The 25,885-nt window shown below is 47.6% G+C and overlaps 2 protein-coding genes across 3 annotated transcripts; both read right to left on the bottom strand.

The window, feature by feature from the left end:
• Positions 1–9: 9 nt before the first annotated feature.
• On the bottom strand, positions 10–16,383 carry bsnd (barttin CLCNK type accessory subunit beta). Of its 2 annotated transcripts, none has more exons than XM_051932764.1 (4): positions 15,892–16,383; positions 15,712–15,800; positions 14,891–15,136; positions 10–229 (listed from the first exon to the last, which is right to left on the bottom strand). In XM_051932764.1, the coding sequence occupies exons 1-4, from the start codon at positions 16,066–16,068 to the stop codon at positions 10–12; spliced, it is 732 nt and encodes a 243-aa protein (XP_051788724.1). In that variant the 5' UTR covers positions 16,069–16,383. The 2 variants fall into 2 exon arrangements, with proteins under 2 accessions (XP_051788724.1, XP_051788723.1); XM_051932763.1 differs by having other exon boundaries at positions 10–232; positions 15,892–16,376.
• A 3,311-nt stretch (positions 16,384–19,694) lies between these two features.
• Positions 19,695–25,046, bottom strand: LOC127529429 (uncharacterized). Its single transcript, XM_051932939.1, has 4 exons — positions 24,800–25,046; positions 23,827–24,128; positions 21,044–21,388; positions 19,695–20,943 (listed from the first exon to the last, which is right to left on the bottom strand). The coding sequence occupies exons 1-4, from the start codon at positions 25,044–25,046 to the stop codon at positions 20,929–20,931; spliced, it is 909 nt and encodes a 302-aa protein (XP_051788899.1). The 3' UTR covers positions 19,695–20,928.
• Between the last annotated feature and the right edge of the window lie 839 nt (positions 25,047–25,885).

Below are 25,885 nucleotides of genomic sequence, written 5' to 3'. Positions count from 1 at the left end.
TGCCACGTGTCAGCCATGCTCCTGCTCGAGCTCGCAGCCGTCCTGCAGGGCTTCATCCACCTGCCCGTAGTAGAGGTCGTCGCACACAAAGCTGCCCTTCAGGAAGCTGATGCTCTCGGCGTGACAGCTGCATGTGCCCACACAGGGGTCTGAGTCGATCATGGCGATGTCCTCACAGTCCAGGCTGGAGTCTGCAGTCGCCTGGAGCGATGCCAGCGGGGCACCCGGGCTGCTAAAGTAAAAAGAGTGCTGTGTGAGTGGAGGGGATGACCTGTCCCAGACCCCCAGGGGTGACACTGCTGTCCCCACCCTCAATTGTTCCTGTGAGTCTCTCGCTCCGACTTCCTGGCTGCGACGGGAGAGCCAAACTGCCCCCCCCCCCATACTCCCATTTCTCACATTCCACTTTCAGAAAGCAAGGAAGTCCCAGCCTGGAGAAGTGCCAGGGTGGCATACAATAGGTGGGATGGCGGCCAGTATTCCAGGCAGAAGTGTGACAAAAACAGATGGGCGACGCCCAGGCCTGCTGTAATGGTGGCTCGGGGGCCTCGGCTGAGCCAGCTCTGAAGTCACCCCCTGGTATGGCTGCCTGCCTTCTGCCCATGCTCGTCGGGATAGGCAGTGATTATAGCATTAAAGGAGGGTAAAACATGCGCAGGTCTGTAATCGTAAGGGTCCAACTCCATTTCTGTTAATGGGGGTCTCGGGCTGCGGGTATCGGCTGAGCCTTCTCGCCCACCTGCTCATGTTTTCTGCTTTCTCAGTCGGGCTCAGTGTCAGAAGCAGGTGCAGAGATGGGCAGGGTGTGAAATACCAAAGGTCCTTGGCGCCTGTAGTGCCACGCCAGACGAGTAGGTGGGCTGCATTTATTTTTTCTCATCTCTGGATATCTCATGGTGTCCGTCTTCTGCCATACCCTGAATTAGCGGTTTCAGGGCACTGGTAGGTGGAAGGGTCATTTCAGATGGGTGCTGATCGGCCGAGAAAACACAGTGCCAGGTGTTAGTGGCAATGAGGCGGGCAGGACGGGGCAGTGCCAGTTGGGCTTTATGTGACCCACGCAGCATGAAGCGTCTGTGCCCACCAAATGCAATAAGACGAAGCAAGTGAACACCCGAAACGGGCACAGCTGCCCACCCAGAGTGACACAAACGTGACAATTGTGTTTCGATTACAAGTGAGACGGACGTGGCTGTAGACAAACTGCCCTCGCATGCCCAGTCATCCTCCATTGTGGAGGCCATGCAGCCCACTGATAAAGGGGGGCGGGGGTCTGCAATTAAACATCTCGTCGTAATCTAAAGAGAGACTTGCAGTTAATGTCTGAGATGTTTCGATCTTGTATGTCCTGATAGGAAACGAGCACGGAACCCACTCATTAAAATAAAACGGAGACATCGGGAGACGGCAGAGCGAGGGGCTTACACCCCGACTCTCCCCTTTTAAACTTTTATACCCCACAGTTCACTCCAAATTACCCGGGGAGCTTTATGAGCACACGTGAAAAGAAAGGGGGCAGTGATGAGCAGGGGACAAAGACACTGAGAGAACGTGCCAGCTGTGCCCAGGCACTGAGGAATGAGAGAGTAGGCAAAGCTTGTGTGCTGGGATTTGTCACCATCTGTGACTTGTAGTTGTCGGGTATGCCAGACTACTAGCCGACTGCAGTTGACGATCTTGTCACCTGACTGTCTCAATTTAAATGGCAGCTCAGATTTAGTGACTACATGACGACCTCCCAGCGCAGACGCACTCGCCCCTCGATCCGATAGCCGGTAACCTGCTGCCGCTGTACGAGGGGTTAACGGGCACAGCGTGCCACCGTGGTACACAAGGACAGAGTGACAGTCACTACTTTCAGCACGTTGTACCTCCAGAGGGGCAGTTGCTGGCCGACATCACGAGGACGACTTGAGACAAAATCAAACCTGCCTGAGGGGCGCGTCACCCACTGGTGGGAGTGGGTCACTGAGGGAGAATGAAGGTCACAGGAGCACGTCACCCACTGCCTCTGACTGAAAGTCAACTGACATGTCAAAGGAGGAAACAACTCGGGAAAGCGAAGCAGAAACCTTAAGAACCTCTGAGAGGAATCGGGATGAGATACGGGGACAGCAGAGCTGGGAGCTAAACAGACAGGTGACAGACGGACTGGGTGGTCTCCTCTTGTGGGTCAGACTTCGTGTGGAGAGTGGAGGTCCACACGGGCTGGCAAGAACTTCACCGTGTCACCAGATGCAGTGTAATGTGGAGACTCATATATGGAACACAAATATAGTGCCTTTCATGTCTGTCTCTGCTATGGTGCACTTCACATCTATCTATCTGTCTTCAAGCCTATCATTTATCTGTCTATTATATAGTGCATTTCACTCTATCTGTCATATAGTGCCTTTCATATCTCTAGCTATCTTATATAGTGCCTTTCATGTCTGTCTATGATGTCGTGCTGTTCACATCTATTTATCTGTCTTTTATATAGTGCCTTTCACTCTATCTGTCTATCTGTTATATAGCGCCCTTCATTTGTCTATCTATAATGTATATAGTGCCTTTTACTGTATGTATCTTATCTAGTGCCTTTTACTATATCTGCCTATTATGCCTTTCATCTGTCTGTCTGTCTATTACAGTATATAGTGCCTTTCATGTCTGTCTCTGCTATGGTGCTCTTCACATCTATCTGTCTTTGATATGGTGCCTTTCACTCTATCTGTTATATAGTGCCCTTCATTTGTCTATCTATAATGTATATAGTGCCTTTCATGTGTGTATATATATATATATATATATATATATATATATATATATATATATATATATATATATATATATATTGTTTTCAGAAAAGCGCTCTCGATATTTACATTTTGAAATCTCTTTTTTATTATTTTTTTTTTTTGCTCATTTTCTTTTCAATTCCTCATCTCCTGTTGAAGTTCCTCCTCTAATTGTATTCAAACACTGGCCATTAGTGTCGGGCAGGGCAGACATGGGGGACAAATTTCACTGAGTGCCAAAGGGACACCTCTATGCTAATTAGTAAGAAAAGCTGTAAATAACAAGAATATTAAAAATGAAAGAGCAACACGACCAAGTCAAAGAAAGTTGACATTTAAAGCTGCAAGCCCAGCATGGCTCCACCTTGGTGACCGTCACTTTCATGTTCGGGTTCACGCCAGCACGGTTTCTGAATGTAAATGAAGAGCCACAAAGCTGTGACATGCGCCCACCCTGAGGTTCTTCATTTAAGTAAGACGGGAGTGTCCACCGCTTCATCACTTCACGGGCAGTAAACAGCCACCATTATGACATGACACATTACATGACATGGGGACCTGTCTGTCTGTCTGCCTGTCACTGCACATCTCAGGTCTGCCTGTCTTCTCTTATATGGCGCCTTTCACATCCGTCTGTCCTCCTGAGGTGGTTCTGCTCACTGATGGCTGTGCTGCATACTGATGAGCACAGTCAAGCAAGACGTTCCCTGTGCAGGGGACACCACGAGCCCCCTGAGCATACGGCGCCTGGCCAGGGTCTTCAAGGACGTTTTCACATCTTCTGTGTGGTGTCTGGTTCATTGTCACAGAGCTGAACAGATGAGTTTGGGGTTGGAGTCAGCTGACCTGATTAATGTCGATAGGTCATTCCAGAGTCTGGGCGCCATACAGCTGAAGGCCCTGCTGTCACCCATGGAGTGTAGATTAGTGAGGGGCACAACAAGATTGCCAGAATCAGAGGACCTTAGTGGGCGTGCAGGCACATAGTGATGGAGAAGGTCACTGATGTAGTTTGGCGCGAGGTTATTTAAAGCTTTGTAGGTTATTAGTAGGATTTTATATTCGATTCTGTAAGACACAGGGAGCCAGTGAAGACGGAGCAGGATGGTGTGATGTGCTCACTGCTGCTGGTTCGAGTCAGGACTCTTACAGCTGAGTTTTGAATAAGCTGGAGCTGTGATATAAGATTAGAAGGGGCACCTGCCAGTAGGGAATTACAATAATCGATGCGGGATGTGATAAAAGCAAGGACAAGTTTCTCAGCATTAGAGAAGGAGAGGAAGGAGCGAACACAGGATATGTTACGGAGGTGAAAGTAAGAAAGTTTCTTAATGTGATTTATGTGGACGGAATAAGTGAGGGAGGAATCAAAAATGACACCAAGATTTTTTACAGTAGAGGCAGGTCTGATGAGATCACCGCCAAGATGGACTGGGAAGGAGCTCATTTTATTAAGTTGCATTTTAGTCCCAATTTGCAGGAGTTCAGTTTTATTGCAATTTAATTTTAAAGAGTTCTGCTCCATCCAGGTTTTAATTTCACTGAGGCAGGTTGTGAGCTGAGAAAGCTCTGATGAAGTTCCACTTTTAACATTGAAGTAGAGCTGAGTATCATCTGCATAAAAATGATAACCCAGTCCATAGCTACAGATAATATGGCCAAGGGGAAGCATATAAATACAGAAAAGCAGAGGACCGAGGACAGAGCCTTGAGGGACTCCTTGTGTGACTGGCGCTGTGCTGGACCTGCTGTCACCTGTCAGTCAGATAGGACTTGAACCACTGGAGGGCAGTGCCAGGGATACCCAGTGGCATGTTCTCCATTCTCGACGGTAGACTGTCATGTGTGACCTGAGTGTCAAATGCTGCACTGAGGTCTAACAGAATTAACATGCTGGTCTGCCCAGAGTCTGCTGCCATAAGCACATCATTGGTTACCCGTAGCAGAGCAGCTTCACAGACTGAGAGGGTCCATCAAGTTATTAGAAGTGAAGTAATTGGTGAGCTGGGAGGCTACAACACGCTCAAGAACTTTTGACAGAAAAGGTAAGTGGGAGATAGGCCGGAAATTGTTAAGATCGTCAGCATCAAGACCAGACTTTAACATGGGGGTTACAGAAGTGATTTTAAAAGTGAGCGGCACAGAGCCAGCGACGAGGGGTGAGTTTATTATTGTGGTAACAGTCAGGATTATGGCATGAAGGCAGGATTGAAGTAGTGTGGTGGGGATGAAGTGCAGTACACAAGTAGTCAGCCTCAGATGTGACTGGTGAGAACTTAGAGAAGGAGCTGGATGGAGTGGGAAAACAGGGAGAGATATAAACAGATGATGGATTTATGTTAGTTGAATTATTTAGATCTTTAATTTTGTTACGGAAAAAGTGGAGGAATTCCTCACAGACTTCAGTAGAAGAGGTAGTTGGGCCAGATGTGGGTTCGAGTAGTTTATTAACTACAGAGAACAGAACCCTTTGGTTATCGTGGCCACTTTCTATTATTCTGCCGTAATGGGTGTTCTTGGCAGAAGTTACTGCTTCTCTGTAAGCTTTTTGGTGGTCAGAGAAAGCCTGGATGTGCACGGTGAGGCCAGTCTTACGTGACATTCTCTCAAGGTGTCGACCAGCTGCTTTCATAGATCGCAATTCTGAGTTATACCAAGGAGCTGAACACTTACAGGAAACCTCCTTATGTTTTAAAGGAGCTGCTTTATCTAATGCTGAATGAAGGGCTGAGTTATAGTGGACAACAAGACTATCTAGTGGTGATGGAATAGGTGAAGATCAAAGAAGATCTGAAATGGATCCAGAGAGGACAGAGGGACAGATATTTTGAAGGTTTCTGTAAGAGATTTGTCACTTACAGGTAAGAGGAGTAAGAGGTCATGAGACAGTGAGAAGTGCTGCTTTATGGTCGGAGAGTCCCACATCAGTGCTGTGAGTGTCAGCCACAGATAGTCCAGAAGTGAAGATCAGATATATGACCACCAGAATGGGGGGGAAATCAACATGTGGTGTCAAGTCAAAACAGTCCAGTAAGGGTAGGAGGTCATATCTCAGTTTAGATGTGGGGGTGTCAATATGGATGTTGAAATCACCGAGAAGGACTCTCTGGGAGAAGGAGCTTAAGTGGGTTAAGAGTTCAGTCAGATCAGATAAGAAGGACGCGTTGTATTTTGGAGGACAATAAAGAACAATGAGTGAGACCATTATTAGTTTAAGAGCCGGACATTCGAATGACAATGGACAGTCAGTTGGGACTCGTTTGATGTTTAACTCCACTCTGACAATTACTGCTTGGTGTGTCCCAGCCAGCCAGCCATTTCATGACATCCCTTACAACACGTTGGCCCACCACTCCACGTGAGGTGACGTGACAGCACCCTGCATTCATGCAAATCCACAGCCCCTAAAGCTCATCGCCTCGAGTGACACCCACAGACAGGTGGGCACTGCAGCAGCCAGCATAGCAATGTGAAGGTGGGCGGGGCTGGATGGGTGATTGACATGTCACCGAGCTGTGCTGAGCTCTCATGGAGAGACACCTGCATGTGCACAGAGGCTCGAGGCCATCATGGCTGCCATCTGCTCAATACTGAAGAAGGAGCGTTTTACATTCGTCTGGGGTGTGCAACTTCAACCACCACCAATTTGCAGACATTTCTGTGCCACTACGCTCAAAACACATTAGGCGGTGATGAAGGGATGATAGACATAGCCAATTAGAGACAGGGGGACAATTGGGGGGGGCCAGGCAATATAGCCAGGGCACTGCGTACTCCCCTGCTCTTTACAAATGAAGCCCAGACATCTTTTATGACCGCAGAGAGTTGGCCCCTCAATTTTATGTCTCATCCAAAGGACGGCGCCACTTTTACAGTACAGTGTCCCTGTCACCGCACTGCAGCATTGGGATCCACACACAGTGTAACGCGCCCCCTGCTGGTCACCAACACCTCTTCCAGCAGCAACCCCAACTCTTTACCTAGATCAAGGGTTCCCAAACTTTTTTCAGCCTCAGACCCCTTTACCAAAAACTTTTAAAACCGTCGACCCCTAATTACATGCAATGGTTTTTCATATCCGCACTTGCTTTGATATGTTCGATAAGACAATGAATAGACATGTTTGTGCTACATGTATTTTTCATGCATTCTTACGTGTGACTCTTTTAATGACACATTTTTACCTTTTCGTTCGCAAATTTGGTATGTAATGTGTTTTTTTTAAATGATTTTACTTCTTAATTAGGTACCTATTGGAATCATAGATATTTTGAAGTAACAAACAAATAGCAGTAGTAAGGGGGTCTATTTTTGCTGTCGTTGACCCCCAAATTTTTTCATTGAAACTATCGACCCCTAGAAAGTTCAAATCGACCCCAGGGGGTCAATATCGACCACTTTGGGAACCCTTGACCTAGATGGTCGCCCATCCAAGTCCTGGCCGGAGCTGAGCAGGCTTAGCTTCAGGTGGGTTACCTGTTCGGATGTGCAGGTGGGGTGGCTGCTGGCAGTTTCAGGGGGCTGAATACCTGTGCAATCATTTCTGTTATATTTCTCACTGATGTAGACCCCTTTGCCAAGATGTGCTTTCACTTTACCGTTAAAGAGTCTTTGTCTGCTGATCAGTGTGAAAAAGCCAAAGGATTCAATGTAGTAAAATGGAGCAGAAGAAGGCGCAACAGAAACAGCGAAGCCGAACACCGAGGCTCCAGAAAGACAGAAGAAGAGGCGCAAACGAGCCACACGCACAACTCCAGGCAGCCCGAACCCCGTAACGATACGCGGGCACGCGCGCGCGTACACACAAACGCACACACGCACGCGCCAGTCCAGCCTCGTTAACCGCACGTCACGTCACATTCGGTGCACGCGCGCCGTGGACTCGCAGGTCACATCAGGTGAGACTCGCGAGCCGCGCGTTCCAAACGTCCCGCTCCACTCCGCTCCTCTCCTCAGCCGGCCGCAGATGGCACCGCAGCTCCTCCAGGCGGGTCACAAATCCGCCGGCCAAGTAACTTTCAGCGTCAGGAAGAAAAGCAGAGCGCGTCGGAGCGAACGTCTCGGAATTCCGACAGGCCGGCCATAACAAGTCTTGGATGTCTGAAACAAAAAGTCCCGACGCGCGCGCCGGCAAATCCTTCAAAAGAGCGGAGAAGGCAGAACTGAACTTGGAGGGAGAAGAAGCGACAGCAGAAGAGCTGATGGCACCACATGAGGGGAAACAAAATCAAAGCAAACACAGCGAGTCAAGTTTAAGAGGCTGCGACCCCTCGTTTGTTTTGTAGCACACTTTTCACATTTACTTGTTTCTTTGGTGCCCCTTACTGACAATTGAATCGGTCGTCCATTTTTATGTCATTTAGTGCACTTCACCAAGCGGCAGTGTGGCGTGGTGGTTAGCGTAGCTGCCCCCCCTTTGGGCTCCATCCAGGGCTTGGTTGCTGATTTGTGCCCAATTCTGGTGGTCTGTGGTGGGCCTGCAGCCCCCGATTATCAAACGCCTCTGCTCTCTCCTGGGCAGCGGGCATTTCATAATTTTCAGTTACCGCTCCACGGGCAGACTGGCACGGCTAACTTGTACCTTCAGCAGTCAATGTTGTCATCCTGAAGGAAGAGCCAACACCCCAGCAATGGCAGTTTCAGCTTTTCATTGAGTGTGACTTCTCATTTTGTCCTTTATCCAAAGTGACTTACAGCATTTCAGGTACGGCTGGCTTCATTTATTCTGTTTTTCCAGCTGGAGAGCAGGCAGGTGAAGTGACTTGCTTGTGGTCACGTGGTGTCAGTAGTGGGATTTGAAGCCACAGCCTCAGGGCTGGAAGTCGAGCACAGCTCAGTTTCACAGGGTGTGTGTGTGGCAGGGCACTCCAGTCGTGGGTGTCGAATGGTGATTACCTGGCGCCCACTGAATTGGGGGGCCTTGAAGCCAGGAATAATAAGTTTGTTTTGGAGAGGAAGGGGTCCACAGAGAGACTGCTTAGGTGTCCTATGCTACACCCCTACTCCAGTGAAGACTGGGCATCAGTCAGGCATGGGGCACCTCCATAGAGCACAGCTGAGGAAGGGAGTGACTGATGGTGAACTTGACCCGTGATCTACTCCAGGGGTTTCGACATCAGTCCTGAAGGACCCCTGTGGTCTGCAGGTCATTCTTATTCAGTAGCTCGTTGGTTATTCTTGCATTCACTCTAGAAGGAGACATTCCAGAATGAGCGTTTCTTGCCGTTAGCCCTTAAACTCGGAAACTTTCCTCTCGTGTTCCTCTGAGGTCCACCTTGTCCTGAAGAGTCTCCTCCTCTAGTCGTATCCAGGTTGTCACCAGCAGAGCAGACGTGGGGTGCCAATGACGGTGAGTGGCCGCTAAAGGCGAGTGGATAGGTAAGAAAAGGCTGGCATCACCAGGCCGTGAGAAACAGCAACACGGGAAGAGATCGGCAAACGAAAGTGGAGCTGAAGGACAACTCCACGTTTCTGAGTTTCTTTTACACTCTTCTAAGTACCGCCTTGTAATGGTGTCTCAGTGGCTGTGTGCCCCCCGTAGAGCCGTCAGTTGAGAACAAGCCTTGCTGAAGTTGAGTCTTTGGGCCTTAAACTGGTGGGCACCATTACTGTATGGTGGCCTACCTGTAGTAGGAAAGTCTGAACTCGGCCTTTGTGACTGAAAGCAGCTGGCATTTTATAAATCTCTTAGCATCTGTTGATGCCGATGAATGGAATAAAACACAAGGGAATCGCTGCTGGCTTTTTAAGGAACTAAAAATGGCTGCCCAATGGCATTGCTCTGCAGGAATCACCCTGGCACCTTCATCTTTAAGACTAAAGCACATTTAGCTGAGAGAGGCGTCTGAAGACCCTTCAGCTCACTGAACATCTGCCCCCCTGATGATGGCATTGATGTGGCACCCTTGGGTCTCGTGTCACTCGGTGTGGCTTGTGGTGACCTTGTCCGGTAACTCTTGTTGCTCCTAAACACCCATAGCCCCCAAACCCCAGCCCACTACTACAGTTGTCTCCAAGTACGGTCACCTACTTTGGAAGTCACTTTGGATAAAAGCACCGGCTAAGTGAGTAAATGTCATTGTAGGAGAAGAGGAATGCTGGCCGGATTCCATGAACTCCATAGAAGTTGGTCTGACGTGTCAAATCTGAAACTTGACTTCCACTTTCAGGCACCATAAACGTGAGGACTGTCCTGCTAAACTGGAGCGTTACGCCATCGGGCCGATTCTTCTTTAATTTATTAATTGATTTTTGATTACAGTTATCTCTCCTGTAAAAAGTGACACCGTTGTAGCTCTGACTTCTACATTCAGTAGAAGATAAACGCGCTGAGCGCTCTCACCTACAATTAGGACCCAAAGTTCACCTGCTTAAACAAACAATGAAAACGAGAAGTAAATCTCCACAGGTGCCCTTCGCCCAAAAACAGACACACCAGCATTGAGAAATGGCACTCAGAGAGCTCCTCAGGCTGGCACTTTCATGCACTGGAGAGAACTGAGCGCCAACGGGTCGCTTTCAGTGTGAATTGGCGCTCAGTCGAGTTAATCAGAGCGACTCAAAGGCACACAAAGAGCAAACCTTTCATCTAGAGCTTGGGGGGGGGGGGGGGGGGCAGGAAACCTCAGCTGACAGCCAGTGCCCACCGTCTGCCCAAAAGCCCGAGCCCAACCCGTCAATTGGTGAGACTGGGCAGAATGAATACCACTCTAAAAATGAAAAGGTGCCAAAGCGGTTCACAGTGATGCTGTAGGGGAGCCGTTCTTAGTCCGTAAAAGAGCTAACCACGTGAAGACTTCAGAAAAGATCTTCTTATTTAGATCTGTCATGAACTGAGCAGAAATAAACAGAGTGAAAGGCGCTATATCAAGGATAGGCAGATGGGAAAAGTACTAGAAAAATAATAGTCTCTACCATTTTTAGATAGAGATGAAAGGCACTATATGGTAGATAGATGTGAAATGCACTATATAATATAGACAGATAGATGTGAAAGGCGCTATATATAATATAGATAGGTGTGAAATGCACTATATAATATAGACAGATGTGAAACGGTGTTATATATAATATAGACAGATAGATGTAAAAGGCGCTATATATATATAGATAGATAGGTGTGAAAGGCGCTATATATAATATAGATAGGTGTGAAATGCACTATAATAATTAGACAGATGTGAAAAGGTGTTATATATAATATAGACAGATAGATGTGAAAGGCGCTATATATAATATAGATAAGGTGTGAAATGCACTATATAATATAGACAGATGTGAAAGGTGTTATATATAATATAGACAGATAGATGTAAAAGGCGCGTATATATTAATATAGATAGATAGGTGTGAAAGGCGCTATATATATATTAGATTAGGTGTGAAATGCACCTATATAATATAGACAGATGTGAAAGGTGTTATAATAATATAGACAGATAGATGTGAAAGGCGCTATATATAATATAGATAGGTGTTGAAATGCACTATATAATATAGACAGATGTGAAAGGTGTTAAATTATAATATAGACAGATAGATGTAAAAGGTGCTATATAATAATATAGATAGATAGGTGTGAAATGCACTATTTATATATACAGATACTGTAGATGTGAAAGGTGCTATGTATAATATACAGGTGCTGGTCAGAAAATTAGAATATCATGACAAAGTTGATTTATTTCAGTAATTCCATTCAAAAAGAGAAACTTGTATATATTAGATTCATTCATTACACACAGTACTGATGTATTTCAAATGTTTATTTCTTTTAATGTTGATGATTATAACTGACAAGTCAATGAAAGTCCCAAATTCAGTATCTCGGAAAATTAGAATATCAATTAAGACCAATGCAAAAAAAGGATTCTTAGAAATGTTGGCCAACTGAAAGGTATTATGACATGAAAAGTATGAGCATGTACAGCACTCAATATTTAATTGGGGCTCCTTTGGCCTGGATTACTGCAGCAATGCGGCGTGGCATGGAGTCGATCAGTCTGTGCACTGCTCAGGTGTTATGAGAGCCCATGTTGCTCTGTTAGTGGCCTTCAGCTCTTCTTGAATTGTTGGGTCCTGGTGTATTGCATCTTCCTCTTCACAATACCCCATAGATTAAACAATCTATCTAGCACCTGTAGATAGATGTGAAATGCGCTATATATAATGTAGATAGATAGATGTGAAATGCGTTATATATAATATAGATAGATGTGAAAGGCACTATATATAATGTAGATAGACAGATGTGAAATGCGTTATATATAATATAGATAGATGTGAAAGGCGCTATATATAATGTAGATAGATGTGAAATGTGTTATATAAAATATAGATAGATGTGAAAGGCGCTATATATAATGTAGATAGATGTGAAATGCACTATATAATATAGATAGATGTGAAAGGCGCTATATATAATATAGACAGATGTGAAATGCACTATATAATATAGATAGATGTGAAAGGCGCTATATATAATATAGATAGTTAGATGTGAAATGCACTATATAATATAGACAGACAGATGTGAAAGGTGCTATATATAATATAGATAGATGTGAAATGCACTATATAATATAGATAGATGTGAAAGGCGCTATATAATGTAGACAGATGTGAAAAGCGCTGTATCAAAGATAGGTAGATGTGAAAGGTACTATATAAATAATAATGTCTGCCATTTTTAGATACAAATGAAATTAAAGGTAGCTATATAATATACAATGTGAAAGGCGCTATAATAAGATAGATAGATAGATAGATAGTGCCCTTTCATATCTATCTGGTATAACACATTGATAGACAATAACCCTTGCGCCCAATGCTTTCTCGGATAGGCTTCAGCCGCCGCGTGCCCCTAACCCTGGATTAGCAGGCTGGATGGATGATAATAAATTGTCGAGAACGTCAATGGCTTCGTGATTTTTAAAGGACATTGTACTCCGCACTGACAATGCCCTGCTCTGATGTCCCCAGTCCGTCACTATTCTGTAGCCTACCAGACATTAAAGATTTCCGCTCTGTCGATATTTTTAGGATCCTTTTCAAAGCCCAAAGCACCAACTTCGCCTTCACAATAAAGAAGCCTTCCCAGAATGCAATGGTTCTTCGTCAACCCCTACTTCCACAAGGGTCCACAAAACCCTGTCGAGAGCCTTTAAAAGGACCCCGCATTTTTAAGCGTGCAGGGACTGAACCTGAGAACCCCCTGATAAAGACCCCCTTTCCAAAGAGGGTAAGATGGCGCTTTGTGACGTCAGCCAGTAGCGCTTCGAAGGAGTTTGCTCCCCCAGGTCTTATCCAGGACAGACACGGGTGCACACGACACTGATGTGAGTACTGCAGGGAGTGTGAACTCCACTCGTGTGCGCCTCAGTAAGAACGCAGTCAGGACCTTAAAAACAACAAGAATTTGGCAAACGAAAGTTGAGCTCAAATAAAACTGATCTGCCATCAGGGCGTTGTGTTCTGGGTGCGCGTTCAGGGGTCCGAGACACTCTATGGGGGGGTCAATGACACGATCAAATCTCCACGCGCTAAAATGACCAAGGGGGGCAACTCCAAACCACACACACCCCCACACACCTCCGACCGAGTCTTCGTGCGCCTCAGTCAAGAGTGAGAAATACCGCGCCGCCCAGTTAAAAGTCTGATCAAGACCCTGTTAAAGAGCTGAGTCACCCAGGGGCCTGTGGGGGTCTTCATCCGGAATGCTGTCACTAATGAGCATGCGCATGCTGCGAATTGGGAGAGTGAGACGAAGTCGAGAGTGAGGGGCTTCCTGATGACGTAGTGCGCCGACCCCCTGATCTGGTGGCCTGTTGTAATGTGAGACGCACATCAGCGAACTCCAAGTCCCCACCAGCTCTTTGACTGACGCAAATCAACACGCTGGAAACTCGGAGGGGGCAAAGAAGGTGACATAAAAATTTCAAACGCGTCGCCAGCAGGACATAACATACAGCGACAATAATTTTAGTTCCACTTCAAGCACCGATTAAGGCGTTTGTATGGTTAAGTGAGAGAGTGCGAGAGCTCGAAGAAGGATACCCCATGCCACCCTTAAAGGGGACTAAGACCCTGATAGCGAGGCTCATATACAGAAGTGACACAAAAAAAGACACCTGACACCTGAGCCCGCGACGAGCAGTGAATCCAAAATAATCTGTTTATAGCGCCATTGTTGTTTAATTGTTCTTGATAATCATAATAAAGCAAGCCTCGACTCCGACAGGTGTAGAGCGGCTCCTGGTGAGCATGCGCACTCAACACTCCAACTACCCTCACTCCGAAAGCCAAACCTGCACGTCATTTGCCTGAATGTGCCCGACCCCGAGCAGCCCATTGGGGACACAAAGGCGACATCGGTGCGGTGGGAGTAAGTACAAAATCATAAGCAAAGGAGCAGAAACAGAAGGCGTGAGACGAGCGGACACGCGGAGAGGCGTAGTGCTTTAGGGTTTGGACTGCAAACCCCGAGGTCGTGGGTTCAAATCCTGTGTGACCCTGAGCCAAGTCACCTCACCTGCCTGTGTTCTGAAAAAAAAAAGAAAAAAGAAATGTCGCCATTTGTACCACAGCTGCTGTAAGTGGCCTTGGATAAAGGCGTCAGCCAAGTGTCGTTACACAAAAGAGGGACACTGTCGAGTAAACACATATGTCGGAGTGGCGTTAAAATATTCAGATACAGTAGTTGTGAAAGGCGCTATATAATGAACAGATTAATAGGTGCATTGAATGCAAAGGAGGGATACTTTATAACAGACAGACGACAAAGGCGCTATATAATGAATACGCTTATAGGGTTTAGTGCACAAGGCTTTTCACTTCAAACCCCGAGGCTGTGGGTTCAAATCTTGTGTGACTCTGAGCCAAGTCACCTCACCTGTCTGTTCTGCGACTGGGAAAACAAAACGAAGTGTCGCCAGTCGTGTCCCTAAGATGTCACCACCCCAATTTTAATACTGATCATAATAACAGTCACACTTGGCACGGGGCACACGCAGACGGAGTATCTACACAACGTGCTGAATGGCGGCCAAACGCACAGTTAAGTGGTACGTGCGACTCATGACGGCGACACTCCGGTGACAGTGTCTACTTACCAGCCTAGAGGCTTGTCCTCCTTTTCCTCCTTCTTCTTCTCTTCCTCCTCTTCCTCCACCGGACCCGAGTCATCGTGGATGTCAGCCGTCGCCTCGACTGGCCCGGTACCCTCTGGGAGTCCGGTCTGCAGTGGCACCGAGGGGGGCGTCGACTGTACCTCCTGGGACTCCTTCGGGTGGCTCACGGTCACTTCAATGAGGTCGCAGTCTCGCAGGTTCGGCTCGCAGGACTTGCCGTTTTCCGGTCTGTAATTGAAAATTTAAAGTCACCACGTATTAGGGGTCCATTCCCGGTTAAGGACACCAGAGGCTGTCAGCACGTGGCGTCGAGCTGCGACCTCCAGACGTGTGTCCTGCTCGCTGCTGGCTCTGGCGCAGGTCTCAGCTGGTTCCACCTGGCCTTTCGGCAGGACACCTTGAAGGTCTCAAAGCAGAGCCAGCGTGCTGAAACGCCGGGGCCGGGACACCGAGGAGCCAGCGGCGGGCCAGGAGACGCGTCGGAGCCCCCGGATTTTCTTGTTTTCTCTTTCGGCCCACCTGTGACCCAAAACACCCCCAACTCTAACTCAGGTCAATTCACTGCATGGCTCAGTTCACTTCATTTTTGTATAGCGCCTTTCACGGACTGCAGACTCAGAGCGCTCAGGCAAAATGGAAATTCCAGCTTTACAGACTGAGTGACGACACCGAGTGGTCTTAAACTCGTTACCATGATGCCCATAATGGCAGGTGGAACTCTTTGGGTTTTCGTCCTCGGTCACCCCCACACACACACACACACACTCGCCGGACAGATGGCCGTCCCCCGTACCAGGTCACACCTGTGCTTGTGGGCGCCGCTGGTCAGCAGGTCCTCCTTGTACAGGAGAAGCAGTTCGGTCTCTTGGTCTGCGATGGGCACAAAGGTGACCTGCCGGGAGAAGCAGAAGCGCACGTGATGAAGCGGCGGCCTCAGCGCAGACCGCCGTGGGCACACACCGGACACACACGGCGGACCTTACCTTGGGGTAGCACTGGCACATACTCCACGCCAAGCCCATCAGCACCGCCAAGGAGCCCACGGCGCAGAAGGTGGCGTACACCTGCGGCTTGTCCACGCTCATCAGGAACATCCCCACCATCACCAGGAAGATACCGAGCACGATGAGCCCGTAGCGGAACGTCTTGTCTTCCGCCATCTCGCCGTAGCGCAGCTCTGCATGTAACCGTGCGTGCCGAAGCCCAACTGCGCCCTGCAGCCGCCGCCCCACCCGATCCGCTCCGCTCGGGTGCACCTGCGCCCTTCACCTTGCCGGGGGGCGCCGCACAGACGTGCACAGAATGAAAGAGCCGAGCGGAGGTGACAAGAAGCCGAGGGGAAGGACAGGCGCACCGCCCGAGTCAGTGCCACCTCGAAGGCGCCAGAAGCGACAGGTCGGACGGAGGGCACCACAAACACACCTGCCGGCAGGTGTGTCGGGGTAAACACGGGAGTGGCAGCGCGCCTGAGTCACTACGAGTGCAAGGGGCGTCACGGCCACGGACAGGTAGGGGCCACAAAAACTGGGGTGTGGGGGGTTTAAATGCACAGCAATAGGGGGTGCAGAAAGTAGCGGTTATTACTCATCATCGTCGTGTGTGGGTAAGTGAGTAGGTAAGGGTGCCCTGCGATGGACCCGTGCACACTGCATGGCATAGCCGCTCTGCGACCCAGAAATAAAACAAGGTGGGGGCGACTTGAGAACTGCGGCATGGAATGTGAACGGTAAGTAAGAAAAACGTGAAGGCGCAAATTCCGCCATTCGGAAATAAACGGCGAGCGGCCAGCCCTGCGGCACCTTCCAGTCTCCTGTCCATTAGGGACCCTCAGGTGCACTCGGACCCTGTGCGGCACGGCACCCTGTGCTCCAGCAGCCCCGAATCCGAAAATCCGAGCTGGCCGGGCCCCTCAAAAGCCAGGCGTGCCCAGGGTGGCAGAAGCTGAGGTTCTATGAGCTCCCTTAACGCTTTGTGGCTGACTTTTCTGTTATATAGTGACTGTCATCTATCTATCTATCTATCTATCTATCTATCTATCTATCTATCTGTTATATAGTGCCTTTCACTCTATCTATCTATCTATCTATCTCTATCTATCTATCTATCTAGCTATCTATCTCTATCTACTATCTGTTATATAGTGCCTTTCACTCTATCTATCTATCTATCTATCTATCTATCTATCTATCTATCTATCTATCTATCTATCTATCTATCTGTTATATAGTGCCTTTCACTCTATCTATCTATCTATCTATCTATCTATCTCTATCTATCTATCTATCTATTATATAGTGCCTTTCACTCTATCTATCTATCTATCTATCGATCTATCTATCTATCTATCTATCTATCTATCTGTTATATAGTGCCTATCTATCTATCTATCTATCTATCTATCTATCTATCTATCTATGTATCTATCTATCTATCTATCTATCTATCTGTTATATAGTGCCTTTCTATCTATCTATCTATCTATCTATCTATCTATCTATCTGTTATATAGTGCCTTTCTATCTATCTATCTATCTATCTATATCTATCTCTATCTATCTATCTATCTATCTGTTATATAGTGCCTTTCTATATCTATCTATCTATCTATCTATCTATCTATCTATCTATCTATCTATCTATCTATCTATCTATCTATCTATCTGTTATATAGTGCCTTTCTATCTATCTATCTATCTATCTATCTATCTATCTATCTATCTATCTATCTGTTATATAGTGCCTTTCTATCTATCTATCTATCTATCTATCTCTATCTATCTATCTATCATCTATCTATCTATCTATCTATCTGTTATATAGTGCCTTTCTATCTATCTATCTATCTATCTATCTATCTATCTATCTATCTATCTATCTATCTATCTATCTATCTGTTATATAGTGCCTTTCACTCTATATCTATCTATCTATCTATCTATCTATCTATCTATCTATCTATCTATCTATCTATCTATCTATCTGTTATATAGTGCCTTTCACTCTATCTATCTATCTATCATATAGTGCCTTTTCTATTTACATTATATGTGATGTGGTGTATTTCCTATCTGTTGTGTATTTCCAATCTATTTTATAGTGCCTTTCATATCTATTTATTTTTTGTAAATTTCCTGTCTCACTCATATAGTGTCTTTTATTTTCTTTATCTATTGTACAGCCCCACTCACATTATCTATTATTTTCACATTATCTATCTGTATGCATTTCCCATTTATTATATAGCCTCTTTCATGTTTATTTGTGGGCAGCACGGTGGCGCAGTGGGTGGCACAGACCCGGGTTCGCTTCATGGAGTTTGCATGTTCTCCCCGTGTCTGCGTGGGTTTCCTCCCACAATCCAACGACATGCACGTTCGGTGCATTGGCGATTCAAAAATATCCCTGGTGTGGGTGGGTGTGTGTGTGCCCTGCGGTGGGGGTTTGTATCCTGCCTTGTGCCCTGTGTTGGCTGGGATTGGTTCCAGCAGACCCCTGTGACCCTGTAGTTAGGATATAGCGGATTGGATAATGGATGTTTATTTGTTATAGAGTGCTTATCTGCCCCTTATATGGTGCCTTTTATTTAACCAAAATGTGAGGGTCGTTTGATAAGCACAATAAAAAAGCAAGTTAATCACCATTTTTTTTTTGTTTTTTTTCCGTTTCAAACGTCGGTAGCACGTAAATAACACGTCACTTTATGAAGAGTGGCACTTGCTAGCCGTGACATCACCAAATGACTTGTGGTGCCATCTCATAGAAACTGACCAAACTGACCAAACGAGCCTCATATGTGCATTTCCTGTCAGTTATATAGCGCCTTTCACTTTATCTATGTGTATTTTTAGAACATTTAACTCCTTTCATGTCTAGATATGCGCTATATAGTGCCTTTCACATCTGTCTGTCTTAAGCCGTTTTTTTTTTTTGATGTGCTTTTGTTAATCCCTGAAGTTAAATGCTGTCCTGCTGTCCCTGTACCTCTCCCTCCTAACACCAAGCCATGCTGAGTTTATGGACCCCGCCGATCTCGCTGACTTCATTCTTCATACAAATCAGAGGTGCAAATGGAAACTGAGACATCCTCAGCTGCAAAAGACGCCCAACTATACTGTGGCAGACGTGCCCTCATCTGTAAGGCCTCTGCTTCAGGTTAGCAGGGGGGGCAGAGCCAATCACAGCAGCACTGGGCACAAGGTGGAGGGTGGGGAGGGGCATTCACACACACCCCCGCCATCACACTCAGCACCTGACCTAAAACTCAGTGGCTTGGCATTTGAACCCGGGCTGGCTGAGTTGATCTGTGTCACGTGGACGCAGTGGAGGTGGTGGACATTAAAGGTGTGGAGCACAAACATCTGTGACATGTCAGGTGTGATAAGAACCGAGAAAGACCCTGAGATGAGCAGAAAGACAGAAGGAGCAGAAGACGGATCAAGTGGGGAAGCAGAAATGGAGTCGTGAAGTGGTGACCACCGCCGGCTGTCCACGGTGGCGCACACAGCATGAAGGCGGCGGGCAGGCCTGGCATGTTTCATTTGACACTAGGCGGCCCTCCTGCAGTCACAACACTCCTAACGTCCCCCTTTGCTCTTTTTGTATCTTGACATGACCATTGAGCCCCTTTGCCCACTGTTCCAAGCCTGGCATTGGATCCAGCTTGCCCCCTGCCCATCCCCATACCCACACGTCATGCCACCCTGAAAACTCCAGCACTTTAACACTTTGTGTTTGCTGCCTGGCCTCACCTGGCAGACTTGTTAAGAATGACACTGAGACTCTCATCGTCCACACAGCCTTTAATAAGGACCATCCAGCACAGCATCATGGGAAAAGCCACCCAACCGGGTAAGCACACAGAGGGGTCCTCCATTTGGGAGTGCTTGGACACTTGGGGTCATTCGTCTCATGGCATCTCCTTGGCCTCTGCACAGGCAATGAGCAGAGAGAGGTGACCTCACTGGACAGCAAGCAGGTCCACTACACTGGGAAGGACCGAGACCAGACTGCCCCACACTGGACTGGTGGGCTTCACTTTTCTTGGACTAGCCCCTTGACCTTCACCCACCAGGTCATACCTAAGCTACAAACTGGACAGTCCACTCACCACAGAGGTGCTGTAAATTCAGTCCATCTGGAACACAGAGGTGAAGGAATGAGAGTGCAGGCCGGCCGGCCGGCCCAAGCAGACTGGACTTGAGCCACTTGGTTGACACGATGGGTGACACTGCCTGAAATGCACTAAAGGACAAGTGTCAAGGTGACCAGGCTGAGCCACACGAGGCTGGGGCAGTGGTGAACTGGGCTGAGGTGGGGCTGAGCCAGACTGGACTGGGACTGGGTTGGACCGGGACTCCGGTGACAAAGGAGTCACACAGGACCAGCTTAGACTGGAATGTGCAGGATCACACTCAGCTCTGTTAGTCCTCCACGATGTGGACAAGTGGCCAGAGAGTCCATCAAGAAAGTCATTTGTTGCATTCAGAGGGTCAGTTTTAGTCTCTGATGAAAGGCACTATAAAATGTGGGGCCGTCAGATGATCTTTCAGGATCTCACCCCTGTGGCTCATGGCTATCGGTCAGTGGTCATCATAGTCCCACTGAGGCACTTTTTTTTTGAAGGCACTATAAACATTCCATCAATCCATCCAATTCACAGTCACGGGGGGCCGGCGCCCATTCCCACAAGCCTGGCCCCAGAGGTGGGCTAAGTGGGTCCACACAGGTGGATTCTCATCCCACCCTCACTTCTTCTGGAACCGGCCTGGCCTCACTGGTCAGTTCCTTCTGCTGGACGCCTCTGCCACGGCTCTCAAATATCAGCACTGAGCCCCCTGGAGGTGGCGAGAGGCACTGCACTCTGTAGGGCGGTGTCTGATAGGCTCCGCCTCAGGCTGGCCCGTCCAATCGTGCTCTTCATGACCATCTCATACGAAGGCGGCAGATCCAGCTGGTGCAAAGGGGGGCGACTGTGGAGATAGGGCACAGCGGGCAGGGACGGACGGCATCTACTGCCCACTTCATAGCGGGATCCCCTGGAAAACAAACACATGACTGCAGTGAAGCAGTGACCACCAGCAGCAGAGCCCCTGGCCATGACACACCCATGCACATACAATGACCCACTGGACCCACCTGGGCAGAAAGAGCAGGCGCGGCTCCGAGAAGCGGCTGGGCGTCTGCAAGTAGAAGAGCGACGGGGCACGGCTGTTGGTGCGGCTCAGCTTGGCAGTGTGGTAAAGGCCGAAAAGCAGCAGCAGGGTGCCCAACAGGCAGCTGCACAGACTCATGGACCGAAGCACTGACCACGGGCCACCGCCATCGAAGCAGACAAGCGTCACTGCGCCCGACAGCAGGAGAATCAGGCCCACCGTGTTGACGCCATTCCGGACGCTGGTCATTCTGCTCACGGGTGGGGCTGGGCACACAACTTGGGTGGGTAGCTCTCCTGGTGTTCACTGGTGCCAGTAGCATCAAGGGCTGAAAAACACAAAGCAGAAGGTCCTGGGGTGAACGTGGGCACATAATGAAGTGGACATGATTATAAGTAGCGGAGCAGAGGACAAGGCCTGGGCAAATGACTGCTGTGCTCTGCTTGTGGTGTCACATCTGAAGTGACACTCAGCGCCGCCAAGCAGCTGCTCCACAGTGACTCAGCGAACACAGGGCCATGTGATCGTGTCACAGCATAGTGACACCATGTGTGTGCGTGAGCTGGCATGCTGGAGCACCACTGATAATGGCCGGTGGTGTGGAGTCTCAGCAGGTCGTCAAGAGGGTGTGCCTTGGCACATGACCGTGCCCGCCTGTGTGTGCCCAAACATGTGTGTGTGTGTGTGTGTGTGCATTACATGATCCAGGCCTGCCTGCCCCTTGGGATTAATAAAGTATCTATCTATCTATCTATCTATCTATCTATCTATCTATCTATCTATCTATCTATCTGCTGTAGGAGCATTAAGACTAAACTGAAGTGGGCCAGGCCAGTGCCCAGACATTTGCCACTCCAATAACCAACAAATACGGTGAGGGCCAGCACAGGTTCACTTTAAAAACTCCAGTCGACTGCACTTGGGGTGAAGCGACTGAGGGATGTGATATTTAAAATTTAATATTGTGCCCTCTCATAACGGAGGCTGGCCCAGGAACTCAATAAACCCAGTCCATCCATATGCTTACTGCATTAAGCACTGGCACACTGGGCGCACACGAGCCTTGCCAGGGATGGCAGCATCCCTTCACTACAGCAGCCTGGCAAAGGATGGGCAGTGTTAGTGATGGACTTGGGTTCAAAATTGGAAGATTGGGCCTGCACCCAAGACACTGGCACATGAGCCATGGCATGCAGTGGACCGTGTCTGACCGTGTGCCCAGAACTGTCCAGTGTCTGTCTGTCTGGCAGAGCACTGGTCACACACCAGTGTCCTCCTTCATTTACATGCAGCTTTACTGGCAAATTGTGAAAATCAAAAAGGGGCATCACAACAACTACAAGACGGGCGATATACGGAGGACAAATACATGAAAGGCAGCATATGATGGAAATGAGAGGCCACTGTAGGATCAATATAAGGAGCGCTAAAGCATTGACTGAGAGATAGATAGATAGATAGATAGATAGATAGATAGATAGATAGATAGATAGATAGATAGATAGATAGATAGATAGATAGATAGATAGATAGATAGATAGAGTGAAAGGCACTAGATAGATTGAGTGAAAGGCGCTGTATAATAGATAGATAGATAGATAGATAGATAGATAGATAGATAGATAGATAGATAGATAGATAGATAGATAGATAGATAGATAGATAGAGAGAGTGAAAGGCACTAGATAGATAGAGTGAAAGGCGCTGTATAATAGATAGATAGATAGATAGATAGATAGATAGATAGATAGATAGATAGATAGATAGATAGATAGATAGATAGAGTGAAAGGCGCGATAGATAGATAGATAGATAGATAGATAGATAGATAGATAGATAGATAGATAGATAGATAGATAGATAGATAGAGTGAAAGGCACTAGATAGATAGAGTGAAAGGCGCTGTATAATAGATAGATAGATAGAGTGAAAGGCACTATATAATAGATAGATAGATAGAGTGACAGGCGCTATAGATAGATAGATAGATAGATAGATAGATAGATAGATAGATAGATAGATAGATAGATAGATAGATAGATAGAGTGAAAGGCACTAGATAGATAGAGTGAAAGGCGCTGTATAATAGATAGATAGATAGATAGATAGATAGATAGATAGATAGATAGATAGATAGATAGATAGATAGATAGATAGAGTGAAAGGCACTATATAATAGATAGATAGATAGATAGAGTGACAGGCGCTATAGATAGATAGATAGATAGAGTGAAAGGCGCTGTATAATAGATAGATAGATAGATAGATAGATAGATAGATAGATAGATAGATAGATAGATAGATAGATAGATGTGAAAGGTGCTATATAAATAATAATCTCTGCCAATTTTAAATAGAGATGAAAGGCACTAAATGGTAGATGTGAAAGGTGCTATATAACATAGACAGATATGAAATGTACTATATAAATAATAATCTCTGCCATTTTTACATACAAATTAAATGAAAGGTGCTATATAATAGATAATGTGAAAGGCGCTATATAAGATAGATAGCATAGTCAGAAGGATTAGATAGATAGATAGATAGATAGATAGATAGATAGATAGATAGATAGATAGATAGATAGATAGATAGATGTGACGGGCACTGTATCATAGACAGGTATAAGAGGTGCTGTATGGTCATAGCTATATAACAGACAGATCGAGAGATATGAAAGGAGCTATATAACAGATGCATAGCCAGGCAGACAAGCAGCAGAGCGCCCAGCCGCTCCAGGCCAGCCCGATGTTCGCTCCTCACCCCGCCGCTTTTGTCGTCCTCCGCCCGGTCGCTGCGCTGCGACTCCTGCCTTGCCGATTCGACTTGTCGCCTGCGTTCGGACTCTGGAGCTCCGCTCCGCTCGGCTCGGCTCGGCTCGGTGTGCTCGTCGGGTGGCGATCGCGAAGGCAGCACCGGCCAGCGACTGCAGCCGCCGCTCCGCCAGACATCGCTCACAGGGGCGTGGTGCCGCTGCGGAGAGAGCGGCGGCCGACTCGGGGGCGGGGCACTAATGTCGCCGCCCTCTTCCCCGCCCCGGACAGTGTGGCCGGAGTGTGGCCAGGCTGCGCTCAGTCAGGACCCGGAGAGGCACACAGGGCTTGCGGTGGGCTCCAGTTGCAGTTGACCGTGGTTCCCGTTTTAGATGAAAGCTTCAGGGCTGGTGTGGTTTTTCTGGCTCAGTGGGCCACTTCGTCGTGTGGTTTTCTTTGCTTCCTTCCCCGTTCCTATTGCCTGGAGTTCAAATTCCAGCCCGGCCCCATGTGTGAGGAGTTCTCATGTTCTGCCAGGGTTTCTGTGTGTAACTGGTGTCTCCACAGTGGCCAGATGTGTGCAGGTGAGAGGACTGTCAATGCCCCCATAGGGTTTGTCCCTGCAGTAGGTGGCTCAGATGATGCCCACCTTTGCTCTCTGCTCTGTTCCTATTCACGCCCTGCCAGTGTGACGTGGTGACCAGGGCTTTGCTGCTTCTGTCCCCACCCTGGCTCACCTTTTGTGTTTATGTTTGGCTAAAGTTGTTCAGCAAACGCCACACCGACTGTCCCGCCTGACTCTTTTATTGGATTTCTTATTCATTTCTCAGGGTTTGCTCTTTGGTTTGAACTGAACAGGAGTCCTAGCAAAACATACCGTCCTGATCACATGTGCCACTGTCCCTGCTCCTTCTGCCAGTCCTGTCAGTCTATGGTGACACACGAATTCAATACCACTGATGGGTCTCACTGATTCCTTCTACACTCCTGGCTGTTGGGATTTTCGGGTTTGAGGTCTGGACTGATTTTGAAGCACTCTCCATGTCCGTTTACTTCAGGGTCAAAATGTCCACCTTGCCCACTATTGTGACCCCTGTCTAGCAGATCCTGGTTTTTGGGAGGAGGTGCCTTTAAGGCGGCCTTGAAGAGGATGAGACCCGACGGGACAGCCAATCTAGCAGCCTTAAGACGAGGGCCAGGAGGAGGAGGAAGGTCCACCCATCCATCCATTTTGTAAACCCAGAGTCTGTCGTATCCCAGTTAAGCAAGCTCACTCGCAAGAGGGCTGGGTGGCATGGCCGGCATGGCACAAACGACAGTCTTCTACTTAACGCGCCGTTCTGAACTGAGAAGAGCTGACTGGTTTGCCGTCTCAAAGCATTCGCAATTCGTGCTTTCAACTAACGGAATGAGACGAGACGAACGTGGAGCGCCCAGGAGGCGTGGCTCTTCATAAATACGTCACAGGGAGAGCCGACTCAGGGGGGAACGTCTGCTTCCAGCTGGCCAATCAGAATTGCAATTTGGTAAACCTTAACCCAATCACCCGCTCTACTGGGCGGGGCTGTTCGCCAGAGTGGTGTGAAGGGCGCGTACACAGCAGGCGTCGGGTCTTCTCTGCGCGGTCCCGCTGTTCTCCCTGAATGCGAAGAGCGGGAGGCGCGGATGAAACGACGTGCACGAGAACTCCTTCCGGCAGCCTGACTTTATATAGCGCCTTTCCACCATCACGTCGTATCTTACCACGGCTTAAATATAACCGCTGCACGTTATGTCTTAAAACTGTAAATCAGACTCGCCGGAGCTGCAGACGCTCACTGGCAGTCCAGGGCTTGACGCACAAAGCCAGGGGTCTTCAACTGCAGGATTTTGCTCGCCACAATTCATTCATTTCAATTCATCGCATTCATTTTTTCATTCTTTCTTATCAGGGATTTCTGAAATTGTAGATTTTAGTTTTCCGAAACCATATATGAAAGGCAATCTATTATAGGCAGATAGACAGGAGAGACAATTTATAATAGATAGATAGATAGATAGATAGATAGATAGATAGATAGATAGATAGA

The sequence above is a fragment of the Erpetoichthys calabaricus genome, chromosome 10 (genome assembly GCF_900747795.2).
Source record: "Erpetoichthys calabaricus chromosome 10, fErpCal1.3, whole genome shotgun sequence".
NCBI classification, from domain to species: domain Eukaryota; kingdom Metazoa; phylum Chordata; class Cladistia; order Polypteriformes; family Polypteridae; genus Erpetoichthys; species Erpetoichthys calabaricus.
This window is presented reverse-complemented; position numbering and strand designations above follow the sequence as displayed.